General features: G+C 49.1%; 1 protein-coding gene across 6 annotated transcripts in view; it reads right to left on the bottom strand.

The window, feature by feature from the left end:
* The window catches only part of LOC124788346 (NAD(+) hydrolase sarm1), an 894,874-nt gene that overhangs the window by 46,728 nt on the left and 831,261 nt on the right, over window positions 1–16,885 (bottom strand). For 5 of the 6 annotated variants that reach the window (XM_047255619.1, XM_047255610.1, XM_047255641.1 and 2 more), the window contains one exon: window positions 15,346–15,447. The exons of the other annotated variant lie outside the window; for it this stretch is intronic. In XM_047255619.1, the coding sequence (XP_047111575.1) occupies window positions 15,346–15,447 (102 nt within the window). The remainder of the gene's footprint in view (window positions 1–15,345; window positions 15,448–16,885) is intronic. 6 annotated transcript variants of the gene reach the window in all.

Consider the following 16,885-nt stretch of genomic DNA (forward strand, 5'->3'; position numbering starts at 1 on the left):
GTCCTGGAAAGGTTAAATGGTGCTACTGTGGGCGTGTAGTAACGCTCAGGAGACCCGAGCACGACTTGTTGTAAGAAAAAACGACGTTCGGCTGCGTTTATACGGGCTTCATTTTACGGCAATGTGTGGTGGCAACGGTGTTGTCCTCAGTATTGCTGCATTGTGATGATATTGAGGTATGGCCGGAAAGAATATAGCCGATGAAGAGCATGTTTCAGCAGCCGCCGAGATACGATGATTCGTTTCACAGTATCGAAGATCATTGCCTATCGAGGAGAATCAATTACACGAATGTGTTATCTATTCTTTCAAAGACGAGCCCACGACATTCAGTGCGGGTGCACAATTACCTCCGACCTCCTGCGGGAATTCCAAAGTGGTGGGCGCGGAGGAGATAGGCAGGGACTGCTGGGGTGGGGGGTGTGTCGGCCGAGGGGCGTGCCCGCCCAGCCAGTCCGGCGATGCCGCACAAAGCCCTGCTGCAGCTCATATCAATCGCCCCTCCCCTTTAATTTCCTTTCTTCCCCCCCTTTTCCTGCCTCAGTTTACATAGTATGTGTCACAACTGCGGATTCCGCGCAGTGTCCGTAACAACAGACACCACGCATTCAAATACTTCAGGCATTCACTTTAGAGTCCATGTTTACTGAACGTTGCTGCTTCGAGTGATCGTTCCTGTCATATCGCTGCATATTCACCATTCCTCCTGGGACAGCCTTCTCACGAGTTTAAATTAGTTGATAAAGTTCGTGTGAGCGCATGGGTTAGGTAAATTCTAGAAACTCAAATATGGATAGAACAGGCGCGCTGCCACGTGTACGGTGGATCTCGAACGACACGTGGTGGCGGATCGATTAGTCTGCTTCTCTGAACGTGGTGTTGAAACTTGCATACGATAAGGTCGATTACGTGATACGATATTTACGTTATTAGGGAATGACACTATCAATTAAAATAAGAAACCTTGCCTCGCGATGTTCTGCGTGTAGCCGGGACAAGAGTGAGATTGTGTAACATTATTATCTCTACAGGAGCAACTTTAAGACAGTTAAATTTTAAGGCATTGTCTTTCAGACTGCAACTGCCGGTGGTGACCATCAGAGAAGCTCCTCGTTTGAGGAAGCGCTGCAGGAGCTGTAGGGAGGTAGTTGGCGGCTAGAAGTGACGGCAGCTGGTGAGACGGACACACAGAGCTCTCTGCAGGAAGTGCGGCTGAGGCAGGCGTGCCCTGGAAGCCCGCCGTTCTCCCGCCGTGACCGAGTTTTCAAACGACACGGCACGGCGACCGGGCGCGACCAACACCGACTCAGGTGGCGCAGGGCGCTGGGCCTGCCTGCCTGCCTGCCTGCCTGGCAGGCCGCCCTCTCGCTCTCTGGCAGCGTTGCTCCCCCCCCCCCCCCCCCCCGCTCCTCCCTCCCTCCCTCCCTCTCTCTCTCTCTCTCTCTCTCTCTCTCTCTCTCTCTCTCGTTCGTCTCGATCTTACACGAACGTATTTGAGTACATCTTCATAACTTTTGTTTAAAATGACCTCGAAACTGAAATCTTCCTCTTTCCTTCGGATATCGGCGCCCGATATTCATTTTTTGCTGCTTTCTAAACCTCGAATGCAGAGTATGACGCAGTTAAGGAGTGCAGTTTCTTGCCTAATGACTGTGCTACTGCCTCGTCAGCTGGGTCGCGATTAGCCGCGACTGCTCCGTAGACAGAGCGGCTGCTCGGTGCAGACCTGTGAGCAGGACCGGATCTGACGCTCCCGAGGCATTTACATTTGCTAGCGGAAGTTGTGGGCAGGTGAAATGCGACACCGCAGTTACACCGTATGTGCGGTACTGATTCTCCTTTCTTGCAACTTACTGTTCGACTGCTTGCTAATAGTTAATGGAAAATTGTGACATATGTCTTTCAGAAAGAAAAAAAAGTCAGACTGAATTTTATGAGGGCAGTGCGCCGGAACATGTAGTTTGCATTCGATAAGTAAAGTCAGAGCTAGACAGTTCTTTTATTAAATAAAAACCCAACGTGAGGTGACTTGGTAGAGGTTCAAAATGGTTCAAATGGCTCTGAGCACTATGGGACTCAACTTCTGAGGTCATCAGTCCCCTAGAACTTAGAACTACTTAAACCTAACTAACCTAAGGACATCACATACATCCGTGCCCGAGGCAGGATTCGAACCTGCGGCCGTAGCAGTCGCGCGGTCCCGGACTGAGCGCCTAGAACCGCTAGACCACCGCGCCCGGCAGTTGGTAGAGGGCTTCTGTGGTGCACCTCTCCTATAGTGAAACGAAGTACTGTAAGTTTACGTATCAAAAGCGAAGCTGTGATCACTTAACAAGGCGAGAACTGGAGAGCGACGCCTGGAACGTGTGGTGTGCCCTTCCTTTTTGCTACCCCTGCGCTCTCCAGATTCCGTCGAAAGACCTGGAAAAGGAATAAAGTTAACTACTGTCGCTTTGTTTCAGAGCATCACGCATCGTCTTCAGTACGCACGCCCGTTATCCGACTTTTTTTAAAAATCTGTACTGGAACAGAGAAAACCGGCTTCCGACGCGCATCTACTTCCAACTCACGGTGTTCCGAGTCGTCGTCTTTCTGCGGCTCGTACGGTTCACCGGCAAACCGCTGACGGTTAGCCTAGAGAGGCAATCCGACGCAGTTTCAGTCGGGCACAGAAGCGAAAACTGAGAGATAAGCTACCTGCGCTCGTTGCGCGCTTCCCAGGTTATGGGCTCTGTGTGGCTAGCTAATATTAGGCGGCTGACCTAATACGGCGCAGAGAAAAAATTACAGGGAATCAGTCAGGCGCTAAAAGCCACACTGACAATGACGGACAGGTCGTAACGTGACGCGATGCTGCGTGACGTGACGTGACGTGACGCGGCCAGATAAGGGCGGCGCGGCGCGGCGCGGCGCGGCGCGGCTCGACGACTGGCGTGGCACGCAGGCGGAGCGGCAGCTGCCTGCGCCGGCAGCGCGGCCCTCCTCACACGTCTCCTCGACAAGCCGTGCAGCGGGCGCGCGTCACGCCACGCCAGTCGCCACCAGCACCGCGCACTCCACGGTCGAGCGTCGAACGTGTCGAGCTTATGACGTCGCAGCAACGGCGTTACGGGTTTCTTTCGAATGTGCAGAGCATGCCAGGGTATTGCTGAATGGCCGTTTCAACGTAGATAAATGAGATGGAAGAACGCCACCTACGTCACATGCAGGGCATCTCTCTTCAGTACTGAGTCGCAAGACGCCACATTTTCTTTCAGTTGAAGCCAATATATATACACTGAGGTGACAAAAGCTGTGGGACAACGATATGCCCATATACAGATGCTGATAGTAGCATACATAAGGGCTGTTCTGAGTCGTGCTAAGCACCCTCTTCAGCCGAGGAGGTCTAGGAAGTTTTATTTGGTTTTATTTACTTATTATGTCTTGTAAAAATGGAGTTGTTGTTGTGGTCTTCAGTCCTGAGACTGGTTTGATGCAGCTCTCCATGCTACTCTATCCTGTGCAAGCTTCTTCATCTCCCAGTACCTACTGCAACCTACATCCTTCTGAATCTGCTTAGTGTATTCATCTCTTGGTCTCCCTCTACGATTTTTACCCTCCACGCTGCCCTCCAAAGCTAAATTTGTGATCCCTTGATGCCTCAAAACATGTCCTACCAACCGATCCCTTCTTCTAGTCAAGTTGTGCCACAAACTTCTCTTCTCTCCAATCCTATTGAACACCTCCTCATTAGTTACGTGATCTACCCACCTTCTTCTCCATGAATTTTAATACCTACTCCGAATTTTTCTTTTGTTTCCTTTACTGCTTGCTCAATATACAGATTGAATAACATCGGGCAGAGGCTACAACCCTGTCTCACTCCTTTCCCAACCACTGCTTCACTTTCATGCCCCTCGACTCTTATAACTGCCATCTGGTTTCTGTACAAGTTGTAAATAGCCATTCGCTCCCTGTATTTTACCCCTGCCACCTTCAGAATTTGAAAGAGAGTATTCCAGTTAACATTGTCAAAAGCTTTCTCTAAGTCTACAAATGCTAGAAACGTAGGTTTGCCTTTTCTTAATCTTTCTTCTAAGATAAGTCGTAAGGTTAGTATTGCCTCACGTGTTCCAACCTTTCTACGGAATCCAAACTGATCTTCCCCGAGGTCCGCTTCTACCAGTTTTTCCATTCGTCTGTAAAAAATTCGTGTTAGTATTTTGCAGCTGTGACTTATTAAACTGATAGTTCGGTAATTTTCACATCTGTCAGCACCTGCTTTCTTTGGGATTGGAATTATTTATTATATTCTTCTTGAAGTCTGAGGGTATTTCGCCTGTCTCATACATCTTGCTCACCAGATGGTAGAGTTTTGTCATGACTGGCTCTCCCAAGGCCATCAGTAGATCTAATGGAATGTTGTCTACTCCCGGGGCCATGTTTCGACTCAGGTCTTTCAGTGCTCTGTCAAACTCTTCACGCAGTATCATATCTCCCATTTCGTCTTCATCTACACCCTCTTCCATTTCCATAATATTGTCCTCAAGTACATCGCCCTTGTATAAACCCTCTATATACTCCTTCCACCTTTCTGCCTTCCCTTCTTTGCTTAGAACTGGGTTTCCATCTGAGCTCTTGATATTCATACAAGTGGTTCTCCTCTCTCCAAAGGTCTTATTAATTTTCCTGTAGGCAGTATCTATCTTACCCCTCGTGAGATAAGCCTCTACATCCTTACATTTGTCCTCTAGCCATGCCTGCTTAGCCATTTTGCACTTCCTGTCGATCTCATTTTTGAGACGTTTGTATTCCTTTTTGCCTGCTTCATTTACTGCATTTTTATATTTTCTCCTTTCGTCAATTAAATTCAATATTTCTTCTGTTACCCAAGGATTTCTATTAGCCCTCGTCTTTTTACCTACTTGATCGTCTGCTGCCTTTACTACTTCATCCCTCAGATCTATCCATTCTTCTTCTACTGTATTTCTTTCCCCCATTCCTGTCAATTGCACCCTTATGCTCTCCCTGAATCTCTGTACAACCTCTGGTTCTTTTAGTTTATCCAGGTCCCATCTCCTTAAATTCCCACCTTTTTGCAGTTTCTTCAGTTTCAATCTGCAGTTCATAACCAATAGATTGTGGTCAGAATCCACATCTGCCCCTGGAAATGTCTTACAATTTAAAACCTGGTTCCTAAATGGAGGTGGGTCTTATTTCTCCCAATTAGGAATTTATTTGCAGAAATTTTGGGGACAGCTACGGTATTCGCCTTACGGCCTAAGGGAAACGTGAAAAACCCGGGCACAGTTGCTGGTGTTGCCACGTTTTCCTAGCGCGTCCATTCTGGATGCACTAGGCAGGTACGTCTCGATTCGTCTGCGCCGGCGTTTTTTGTCGCTGCTGCGGCCTTCCATCTTCGTCTCGAGTTCTTTGTTTTCTTGTTCTTTCTCCTCCCAGATGTCCAGCCATTTGCGTTGGCGGTCGGCTCTCTCCTCTACGTTTGGAACGGTCTATTGCACTTCCGTACCAGGTCACAAACTCCTTTGTTTGTGTGTCCCTGTCAGTGGGTGCTGGCGCGTGTTCTCTGGCGACGTCCGTTGTTTGTGTGGCGCGTTTTGCCATTATCGTGTCTTTTTTCCTGTCGGTTTGCGAGAGACTGGTGCGGTGCGGTCTTCCGTTTGGGAGGCCGTCGCGTTGCACGACTGCTCGTCCGTTTGCGCCGCCCTGGCTCCAGCTGCTGCCGGTGGAGCTGGAGGAGGCAGGCGGTCTGCGTCTCCGCGTGGAGCGCCATCCCGTAGCGGCTCTCTGCTCCCTGCAGAGCCGCACCAATGTCAGGGTGGCGGTGCTCGACTTCTCTGTGGGCTGCTGCGCCGTGCTCCGATGCAGCGGCCGCCTCCGGTCTGAGGACGCCGACTGCCTCCCCCAGTGGTGGGGTGAGCGGCCGGCCACGCGTGGGTGTGGCCTGCTGCCGTCGCGCCTCGCGTCTCTGGCGAGGTTGTCATCTTCTCATTCCTGTGTCTCCGACGTCTTTTTTGGGAACTGAGTGGCAAGTCGGTCTCTTCGTCTTCACACTCGTGTCGCTGCGCTCTGCGAAGTTCGGGCAGCCACGCCAGTCCGCTACGTGCGCTCCGCCGCGGTAGGCACACGTCGGCCGTTCGTCGGTGCCGATTGTACAGATTCGGCTGACGTGCTGCCCGGGACACTTGACGCATCTTGCGGAGCTGTGGCGATATTTCGCCACACGCACTTCTTCCTGTCACCTGTAGCACTGGGGTGACGGGTCCGGGTTGGCGGGGAAAGCCTCCGCATCGGCAGGGAAGCCTAGAAGCTTCCACACCGCTTTATGTCGTCACCGGCACTTCCGTTCGCACAGCGACGGTGAAGAGCGTCGATCTCTTGTCGTTCGTCCGGTTGTGCAGGTCCACTGCAGCATTTTGGAATTCTGCTCGGTGCAGTCCATCCTGGACTCTTCTCTCGCTGATGATCGGAGGCAGTCCCCTCAGGAGTGTTCCGGTAGTCTTCACGCCTCGGCGCTCCAGCGCCGTCTGCTCGCTGGGTGCGTCAGCGATGTAGGCGGCTGCAGTGCTCTTCCGCGCCTCGTTGTCGCCCGTGTTCGCCGCTACCAGCTCGAATACGGTGTCGAAGTCTGTCGACTCGACGACGACCTCGCACTTCCACTGCCGCCAGATCGTACAACTGTGTCCTCTCCTCTCCTCTGCACTGGATCTACAGGGAACGATTGCTCTTGTACTCGCTCGTCGGTGCTTTCGGAAGCCTGGGCTACCGACTACGTCCTGTCTGACTCGCTGTCGCAGCGTTTAGATAGGCCCCGATTCGCCGTGCTCCGCGCCACGTGTGTGTGTGTGTGTGTGTGTGTGTGTGTGTGTGTGTGTGTTTGTGTGTGTGTGGGTGTGGGTGCGAGTGTGTGAATTTGTAAGGGACCAAACTGCTGAGGTCATCGGTCCCTAGACCTACACACTATTTGAACTAACTTATTCTAACTTACGCTAAGGGCAACACACACACACACACACACACACACACACACACACACACACCCATGCCCGAGGGTGGACTCGAACCTCCGGCGGGAGAGTCCGCGCAATTCGTGCCACGGTGCCTCCACCGCGCGGCCACTCCGCGCGGCGCGAGCCAAGTAACAAGACAATTTGCCCTTGCTGTGAGAACAGCAGCACACACTTTGCAGTCTGGCGCGCAGTACAGTCTGTCCGCTCTCTGTCCCAAGTAATAGTTATGCGCGGACTACAGCTGTCCCAGCGGCGTAGGTATGCCGAGAATATTTTCTGGCATTCCCTCTCAGCACGGACAACGCAGCGGCCGATGGCCTTCACTTTACGACCTAGAGCAGGATGTACGACGACCGTATCCGTTGGTACAGTGTGGCGAAATGTGGAGTTAACGGGGTTTGGCAGCAGGCGACTGACGAGAAACAACATCGCCTGCAGCGCCTCTGAACATACTGGTGGAATGTTAGACGACTGGAAAACCGTAGCCTGCTCACATGCGTTCCGATTGCAGCTCGTAAGAGATGATGATAGGATTAGAGCGTGGCGCAGACCCCACGCAGCCACGGAGCCAAGTTGTCAACGAGGCACTGTACAAGTTGGTGACGGCTCTATATTGGCGTGGGCTGTGTTTTTAGATGGAATGGGCTGGTTCCTCTGGTCCAACTGAACCGATCATTGACTCGAAACTCTTATGTCCGGCTAGTGGGAGACCATCTGCAGCCATTCGTGGAATTCCTCTTCCCAAACAACGATGGAATTATTATGAATGACAGTCCGCATGTCGCCAGGCGACAGTTATTCACAGTCTGTTTGAGAACGTACTGGACAATTGGAGCGAATGATTTGGTTATCCGGGTCAGCCGACAGGGGACATCATCGAGAGGTGAGTTCCTCCTCAAAATCTCGCACCACCAGCGCCTTCGCATAGAAGCAGCACGGCTCGATACTTCTGCAAGTAACTTACGACCACTTGTTGAGTCCACGCAATGTCGAGTTGCCGGGCAAAAGGAGAGCCTGTGACTTCTGTCTCACCAGTATATATGCCATTTCTAAGCACCGGCAAACTGAGGATTTCTCGGAATCCCGTCGTTAATTGTATTATTTTTGTAATAAAATGACAAGAAACGTCATATTTTCGGTGTCGTCGAATATCGAGAGCGGCGTGAGCAGTATCGACCAGCGCAAAGATACTGCTCAGAAGGCGGTACCGTGAGGGGCTGGTGAGACGCCGGGAAGAAGCCGCGCCTCCCGTAGCTGCGAGGCGCCGCAGCCGCAGCCGCAGCCGCAGCCGCGCCAGGGGCCAGCACGGCAGTTCCGCTCCAGGGCGGACCCTGCCGCACTTCCAGCAAGTTCCAGTCGGTACAGCGTCGTCGCTGTGACACGGACCGTACCAACCGCCGAGGAGTGGAGAGACTCTCGTCTCCCGTGAATCGTGCCTACGCGCCAACTTCACCACAACTGTGTCAACAACTGTCTACGAATTTGCGTTTTCTAGTGACTGCAGTGACGCCACAGTACGACTTGTGTCAATTCACCACTCAGTAATCGTGGCTCATTTAATGTGCTCTGAGCCGCAAGACAGCTGCAGCCGAGCCTGGGGACCACAGCTAAGTTCTGTTGTAATTAGTAAAGTATAACTTATTCAAAGTGTTCTAATTAACTGTATTATTAGCAACCTCCCCAGTGTCCAAGAAGACGGACACAAGTACAGTGATGTCGAGAACGCAGGCGGTGATAAGCTCAGTGTGGCATATTGTGTAGCTAACCTTCTCAGCAGCAGTGTAATTTTTCTGTTTGTGTGTGTTGTTATACTGAGTGTTCACGATGTCTCCTCCGAATGTGCTTCAGTGCAAATTATACAGTTGCGGGAACAAAAGATTGTACAATTATTACAAGCAATGCAAGAAATTGCGGCCGCACTACGACCACCACCCTAGCCTGTTCAATCGGAAACAACTCAATCGACGGTTCACGCGCCTAAATTCAGAGAGTTTCTGGGGTAAAGCGAAGACTACGGCATAACGGCATAACGGGTAACCGGCGTATTTACCATTTTCTCTCCACAGTAGGCTCAGATGCATTCCGGTTGAGAGTGTTTTCAGATCGCCATCTTCGTGGAGTCCCCAACGGCGAGTTAGCTGACGAACTGTTCAAATGTTCGGATGTGTGTGAGAGGTCATCGGTCCTACACACTACTTAAACTAACTTACGCTAAGAACAACACACACACACACACACACACCCATGCCCGAGGGAGGACTCGAACCTCCGGTGGAAAGGGCCGCGCAATCCGTGACATGGCATCTCAAAACCGCGCGGCCACTCCGCGCGCCTCAACTGTCAAATCATTTTAAATCACACGTGCTTGTAGCGGCTGCTCGTTATACGTTCTTCAGATTAAAACAGCAACTGGGACAACCCTACAACCAGTGGGCAACAGAACTTTGTGGCCTTACTAGATGCTGTCACTTTCAGTGTTCATTTGGTTAAGTCACAATGGCACTGTGTTGAGATATGCGATTACTCAGACAGAATACGGCTGATTCTCGTATCCGAGCTGCCATACTAAAATATCCAAACCAGATGTTTTCGTGTTCGGCCTGTCGCTCATACATTACAGGACTGAGATGCTGCAGAGTTCCAGCGGTTGCAGACTGTGACGTCATCAAACGAGTGTTGGAAAGGCAGTGGGCGTCCCCCTGGTGGTCCTTACTGAATCGTCAGACCGGTTGAGACTCTGTGCAGACTTTTTAACTCAACTGCTAACCCAAAAACGGTTGTCGATTCTTTTCCGTTGACCCGCTCTGAAGATTTGATGGCCAAATTAGGTTATATTTAATAGGATAGCAACATATCCTCGATAAAAGCACGCAGACGGTATTTGTTTTCGATACACCGGAAGAAAAAGATGCAGTAAAATCTTATCGAGTTCTCTGTCGGGTTAAGTTAGCGGAGCTAAGAGAATGTCTGGGTGACAGACGCGAACGCACCCTGAGAAGTGCAGATCTCCTTCGGACTGAAGTACCAGTGTATACAGTTTGGAGACGCACAACAGTGCAGTAGAAATTCGCGTCCTTCTTCCATTTCCCGTCCTGTCTTTTCTGCTACCTCGTGCTGCAGTACAAAGCTTCGTTTTGACGCTGACCCCACACGTCGTACACGGTTGGCGGAGCTACGAAGACATGTTCCCATTTCCAACGAGTGGCCAAAAACAACGGTCCTGCCGCATTAACTCAGCTCGACCTGTTTCTCCAGGGGTTGCAGAAGGTGGCAGATGCAGCGCTCTCCGGCTTATAATGGGGCGACCACATGGACAAAGCTGCAGGGATGGCGGGCAGAGACTCAGCAACATTTACAAGAAGCACAGGGGCTGCCGACGCCCACGCTGGAGTTTTTCTATAGCAGGTAGGTTCGAAAAAGGTGACTCGATTCGAGATATGAGAAAGTGCCGCGAATAAGATTCACTAGCGGCTGTAATCATTTAAAAGATGCCGGCCGGTGTGGCCGTGCGGTTCTAGGCGCTTCAGTCTGGAACTGCGTGACCGCTACGGTCGCAATTTTGAATCCTGTTCGGGCCTCGATGCGTGTGATGTCCTTAGGTTAGTTAGGTTTAAGTAGTTCTAAGTTCTAGGGGACTGATGACCACAGATGTTAAGTCACATAGTGCTCAGAACCATTTGAACCATTAAAAGACATTTCCATAGGATCCCACACAGGTACGTGGTTGAATGGAAAGACTTCATTCCAAATCGTAGACAGCATTTCTACTATCAAGCGTAACACTATAGAGCTGAAAAGCCAATGTATTAGTCGTAGGATTTCGTATATTTCTTACGACCTAAATCTAGCTTTGCATTTATAAAAGTGATTCGTCGCATAGAACACCATCTATTGTATGTGATCATTCTCAATCAACCTCCCTCGCCTATAATCCAATGGATATATCGTGTAGCCTCTGACGTGACATCGAGATAGAATGCGTTACAAATACGGTTTATTAGCGTGAAAAATATGTAGCGAGGGCATGAGCTAGTTGCAAATACCTCATTTATACCACGTTACTAGCCGAAACACTTTCTTTCTACATTCGGTGATTTTATTACGAGCTTACACTGCCGCCGACGTGCACCTGCTCATACGGTCTCACGGTCTGTAAAGACACACCCCAATGAACACCGACTATATTGTGTCGTGGCATTTGTGTGGAAGATCACTTCATTCGGAAGCAATACCATATCTGATTTATAAAGTTTGTATAGTTTTTAACATGGATATCGTTAGCAATACTTGTGTGCGTCTGTAGAAACAAGACCACTTTCTATGCAAGGTGACAGTAACATGGTCGCTGCAATCGTGTGTTTACTAGCTGGTCGCTTATAAGACGATTACGTCTCTCTTTTCCTACGACAAACTGGTACCACTTGCAAGGAAAAATAAATGACATGTCCATCCACCGTGAATTTTCGCTCAATATTGCTTGGTGTCAACTGCAATCAGTTACTGGCGAAGTATTGTTATACTTAGTAGGGAATGTGTCATAGATTCGCTATGATCCGTGGGCTTACAAAGTATGTGTACTGTGGTCAGTGTTCCAACATGTGCAAAGAAAATGTGTGTCCTGTCGTAAGGGGAGGTACGGATTTGACGTGGAAGATTGCGATAACCATAAGGAGCTGAAAGATTTTTTTATGTGGAAAATTATGTGAGTCATAAGGAGGATATACAGAGCCATGCTGTCGTCAGATTGAGGCTGCAATCGCAATATTAAATTGTGAGTACAGTGATAAATAAGTGGCTGGTTTCGTAGAACAGTTCTGCTTGGGGTGCGCGGCGTATGGCGGCGGTAGCCAGTGGCCGGAACGATCGATATTTCCGGCTTACAGCGGGAGCCGTCTTAACTGGACAGGCAGGAGTATAAGAATGCAGCTAACCTAACCGCATCGCCCTCTAGGCGGCTGAATACCGAACTAATACTCAGTGTGTGTTGGGCAGCCTTCGTTATCGGGTGTGTTATCCGTGGACGTTTGAGAAAAATCAATATGGGCGTGTGTTTGCGCTGGACAATTATTCCCTCCCATGTAAATTGTCCGGTTGATCGGCTCAAAAAATGGTTCAAATGGCTCTGAGCACTATGGGACTCAACTGCTGAGGTCATTAGTCCCCTAGAACTTAGAACTAGTTAAACCTAACCAACCTAAGGACATCACAAACATCCATGCCCGAGGCAGGATTCGAACCTGCGACCGTAGCGGTCTTGCGGTTCCAGACTGCAGCGCCTTTAACCGCACGGCCACTTCGGCCGGCTCCGGTTGATTGCTTCTACACATTTCCCGTCTTTGTTTGGTTGAAAGAACATCGACTATGGTGTGTGTTGCGTGCATCTAGATGCTAAAAACAGGTTTGCTGGTTGTCTAGAAATGTCTTTGGCAATAGTTTCCGTATTTCATGATCTGTGGACCTCTTTTACAGGGTTTAACTGTCAGTGCAATATGACTGCTGTATGTTTTTTATTTTATCTGTACAAGACAGTTTTGTTGCTGAAAATCTCGTAATTTGTCCATTCGCAGAAAATGGCGAGCAGTGATCCCACACAGGCAGCAGCAGCAGTTTGCCGAGTAAATTCAGTAAGAGCCAATCAGAATGCTCCACTCAGAGGAAGTTCCATGACATCAGAGTTACGAGGCATCCTTGTGCAGGGCATAGGTGCCTCTACAGACTGGTCTGAACAAGACAGGGCAAGGTATCTATGGAAAGCTCTGTGACGTCTGAGAATCGTGTGATGTCTTCTTTGATCGAGTGTTCAGAGACAAGTCCGTGTAGACCACCCTTATCTGGTTCGGACAGCACGATGCTGCCCCAGCCGCCACGGTGGCTTTCGAGCATCTCCAGACCAGCGACTGTAGGACATCGAAAATTCACCGAACATTCCACACATTTTTCTCGTCTGTAGGACAGTGCTTCGAATTCTGTTTGTGTAATTGTTCTGATTTTCTTGTCTGTGCTTAGACAGCAGTGTGTGACTCGAAAAGTGGGAAAAATAACGTGCCTGACTTCAGAAGAAAATATAAACTAAGCCCAGTCACCGTTTCAGAAAAGTGATGAACACCGCAGCAGCTGTAGGACTCAGATCGGTTTTTCTCTCTCTGGCAGTGCCTTCAAACTAGCAGATAAACCGAGCGAGGTGGGACAGTGGTTAGCACACTGGGCTCGCATTCGGGAGGAAGACAGTTCAAACCGCCTCAGCCCATCCTAATTTAAATATTCCGCGATTTTCCTAAACCGCTTCAAGCAAATGCCGGGATGGTGCCTTTGAAAGGGCATGGCTGACTTCCTTCCCCATCCTTCCCTAACCTGATGGGACTGATGACCAGCTGAAACTCGAAAAGTAGTGAGCGTGCTGTTTAGAGTTACAGAGATATTTATTTCGCGCCCTCGGTGATGGTGTTGTGAACTAGGTCAATTGGACTCCGGACCTCAGGGTGAAGATATGTAATGGAACTATTGTCTATGACAACTCAAATTATTTAAATAAACAATGCATACAAAATAAAGACTTACGTCCATCCTACCCAGCGGCCCAGCACAGACTCTTTAACCCGCCAATTTCCGGACGGGAGAGGGGAGGAGTGGAGAGGGGAGGAGTGGAGAGGGGAAGGGGGTAGGGGAGGGAGTGTGGAGTTACACTAGTGGAGGTAGCCCAATTGAGCTACCTTTCTGCCAAAATCTGAACTTCCTGCCACCATATCACTGTGATGTTGCCACATCTATGGCTGCCATCTTGGATCCGCCATCTTGAATAAATATGGCAATGGTGGAGGATAGTGCCATGCTTTGTCCCTCTACTGGTGGTATCTATCTTTGCTGTAGTGAAATATTCTTCCACATCCTTGCATTTGCCCTCTAGGCTTCCCCGTTTAGAAATTTTGTACTTCCTCTCAGTCTCATTTTTTAAGCTTTTGTATTCCCTTTCCTCTGCTTCATTTGCTAAATATTTAAATTTTCTCCTTTCATCAATTAAGTTCAATAACTCTTGTGTTACCCAACGATTTCTACTAGGCCTTGTCTTCTTACTTACTTGATCCTCTGCTGTCTTGACTATTGCATCTCTTAAAGCTGTCCATTCGTCTTCTACTGTATTCTTTTTCCCTGTTCTAGTGAACCGTTGCCTAATTCTACCTCTGAAGCTCTCAACAACCTCTGGTTCTTTCAAATGATCTGGATCCCACTTTCCTACTTTTTCCAATTTCTTCGGTTTTAATCTACAGCTCATAACCAATAAATTGTGGCAGAGTCCACATCTGCCCCTGGAAATGTCTTTCAATTTAAAACCTGGTTTCTAAATCTCGAATCGTTATATAATCAGTCTGAAACCCTCCAGTGTCTCCAGGTCTGTTCCACATATACAACCTTCTTTTATGATTCGTGAACCAAGTGTTAGCGATGATTAAATTACGTTTTAAGCAAAATTCTACTATATGGCTTCCTCTTTCATTCCTTTCCCCGTGTCGATATTCATCTACTGTTTTTTCCTCTCTTCCTTTTTCTACCATCGAATTTTCAGCTAGTATTCCATCATATTGGAAGTTATGTGGATGAAATTGCGCTCTTTCTGAGGAGTAACTTTGCCCGACTGGCTTAATCTACAAGACAGCACGAAGTACATGCATAAGATATTTCGGACTTGCTTCTTTTAGGCTTTGTATTTTACGTATTAGCAAGATTCTGCTTCTGAACAGGAACAGTGTTTAAGTAAGAATGACTTTTGGGTTCTACTAAAACGTGAGAACGATGAAATAATTTGTATTTTATATGGAGAAGTACTGTAAATTTGTATGGCACTATTTTTAATGGAACTTAGTAATTAGACATAGTACTTTTAATATAAATGGTTGCAGGTTCACCATATGTTTCATTTAGAAGTATCTTTTTTTCTTTTTAGTTTCGAAGACGTGTGTTCATTTTCAAAGTGTAACAATACAGGCCTGTGTACAAAAACTGCCCCTGCAATTATGCTCAAAATGGCACAATGGCCGACTGAGTAACAGTAAATAAATCACATTGGAAGCACATTAGAGAGACTTCTCTAATGCTCGTGGACTTTCGAGTACTTATTTTTGTATTCCATAGACAGAGAATTATGTACTATTGGGTCCCACGTACGACCATTTAGGAGTTGGTAGCAGTTTCTCTCAATAAAAGTGCAAGTAAAAACCGAGTCGGAAACTCGTGTAGCACGCCAGCGGTGAATATTTTGCAGCAGCTGCGCGGTATATCGCTAAGAGCCGTAGCCCGGGCAGAGAGTGAAGTGAGTGGGGTGGAGGGGGCGACTGACCTGCTCGGCCGCGTACACGTTGGCGTGCACCTTCATGCTGGAGGCGGCCACGCTCTGGCTCTCCTGGTGCGCCATGTCGCCCGCCTTCAGCAGCCGCTGCTCCTGCAACACGCACAGGAAAGGTAAGACGCGCGCGCTCAGCACAGCCGCCGCGAACCGCTGACCGGAGCTCTGCGCGCTGCTGCGTCACCGCCTCGGCACGTGTCTCATTCACTGACCTCAGAGGAGAGAAAAGGGAACAGCTGCTGATCGCTCGCGTCCTCAGGGAACTGCCTTCCGCGTAACAACACCCACAGTATTTTAGAGACTTGGAAAGTAGTTATCGAGGACAGTCCCTTATTTTCATCTTCAAATGCGCATATGTTGTTCATTTGTTTAGCGACCGCGGACGGTATGAACATAGGTTTCATTATTAGTTTCAGTGACAATTTTTTGACGTTCCGCTTACGCACGGACACGAAAATACCGCTGTGGCCGGCTGCAGCTGGAGCCGTGCGGGTAGCGAGCGCCGCGCCCGCCGCTCCGCGGCTGTTCCCGGGACTCTCTCCGGCTTCGGAGGCGGGTTTGTTGCGAGCCGCCAGCGGCACAGTCGCACGGGAATGCGTAGCACAGCTCTCCGCTTTCGTGCAGGAGAACACGGATGGCCACGCGGGAGACCCACTGTAGAGCGCGCCAGGAGCTTGCGGCACGACGCAGCCACCTGCTCGCCAGTCCGGTACTCCTACTGGGCTACGGGATCTAGCAGAAAGGTTATTTCAGAGTTCCCTTTCAGCCTTTTTTGTTTCCCTTTGTACACAGACTAGTTTCGGTCTCTCTACATTTGACACTCTCGCTCCCGTCCCATACTTAAAACGAGTGCTTCTGTTCTGCCTGGCCGACTAATCAGTTGTCAATTTTAAGCGTAAAACTTTTCTGTCTCGTATCTCCGGTCGTCTGCTCAGTACTATGATCCTTTTCTCTCTCAGTCACTTTCGATCGTACTGCTAGTTTCCGATAAGTCTACAATTTGTCTACTTAATCTGCTTGTTTCAGTTTTTTTTAATATGGACAAACAATTTTAGCCTTACGTCTCAGTTTATTTATTTGCTTTTTATCCTTATGTTCCTCCTTCAGTCTGTTTTGAAGCTAAAATTTTCGCGATTACTTTTCATCCGTCTTTTTCTATTTCTTCAATGTCTCTGTCTCTGTTTACGACGAGTGTTCAGCCTCGTCAGGAATCTCCGGTTAGACAACCGTACTGTTGTTTCTCTGCTTTGTCATTAATACTATTGCTCGAGTGGGAAAAAATCGGGATATTAGAGCCAATTACGACGCTACAGCGAAGTGCGGGCGTGCGCGCAGTACGCAGGGACGCGACGACAGCCGCGGGGCGCCTCCTAGCGCCCTACTTGTCGGACCTCCTTTTGTCCCACGCAAAGCAGCTACTCGCGAGTACCCTGCAGAAATATTGGGCCGTGCTGTCTCTATAGCCGTCCATAATTGCCAAAGTGTGCCGGTGCAGGATTTTGTGGACGAACTGACCTGTCGATTATGTCCCATA

This window comes from Schistocerca piceifrons, chromosome 1 (genome assembly GCF_021461385.2).
Source record: "Schistocerca piceifrons isolate TAMUIC-IGC-003096 chromosome 1, iqSchPice1.1, whole genome shotgun sequence".
In the NCBI taxonomy this organism is placed as follows: domain Eukaryota; kingdom Metazoa; phylum Arthropoda; class Insecta; order Orthoptera; family Acrididae; genus Schistocerca; species Schistocerca piceifrons.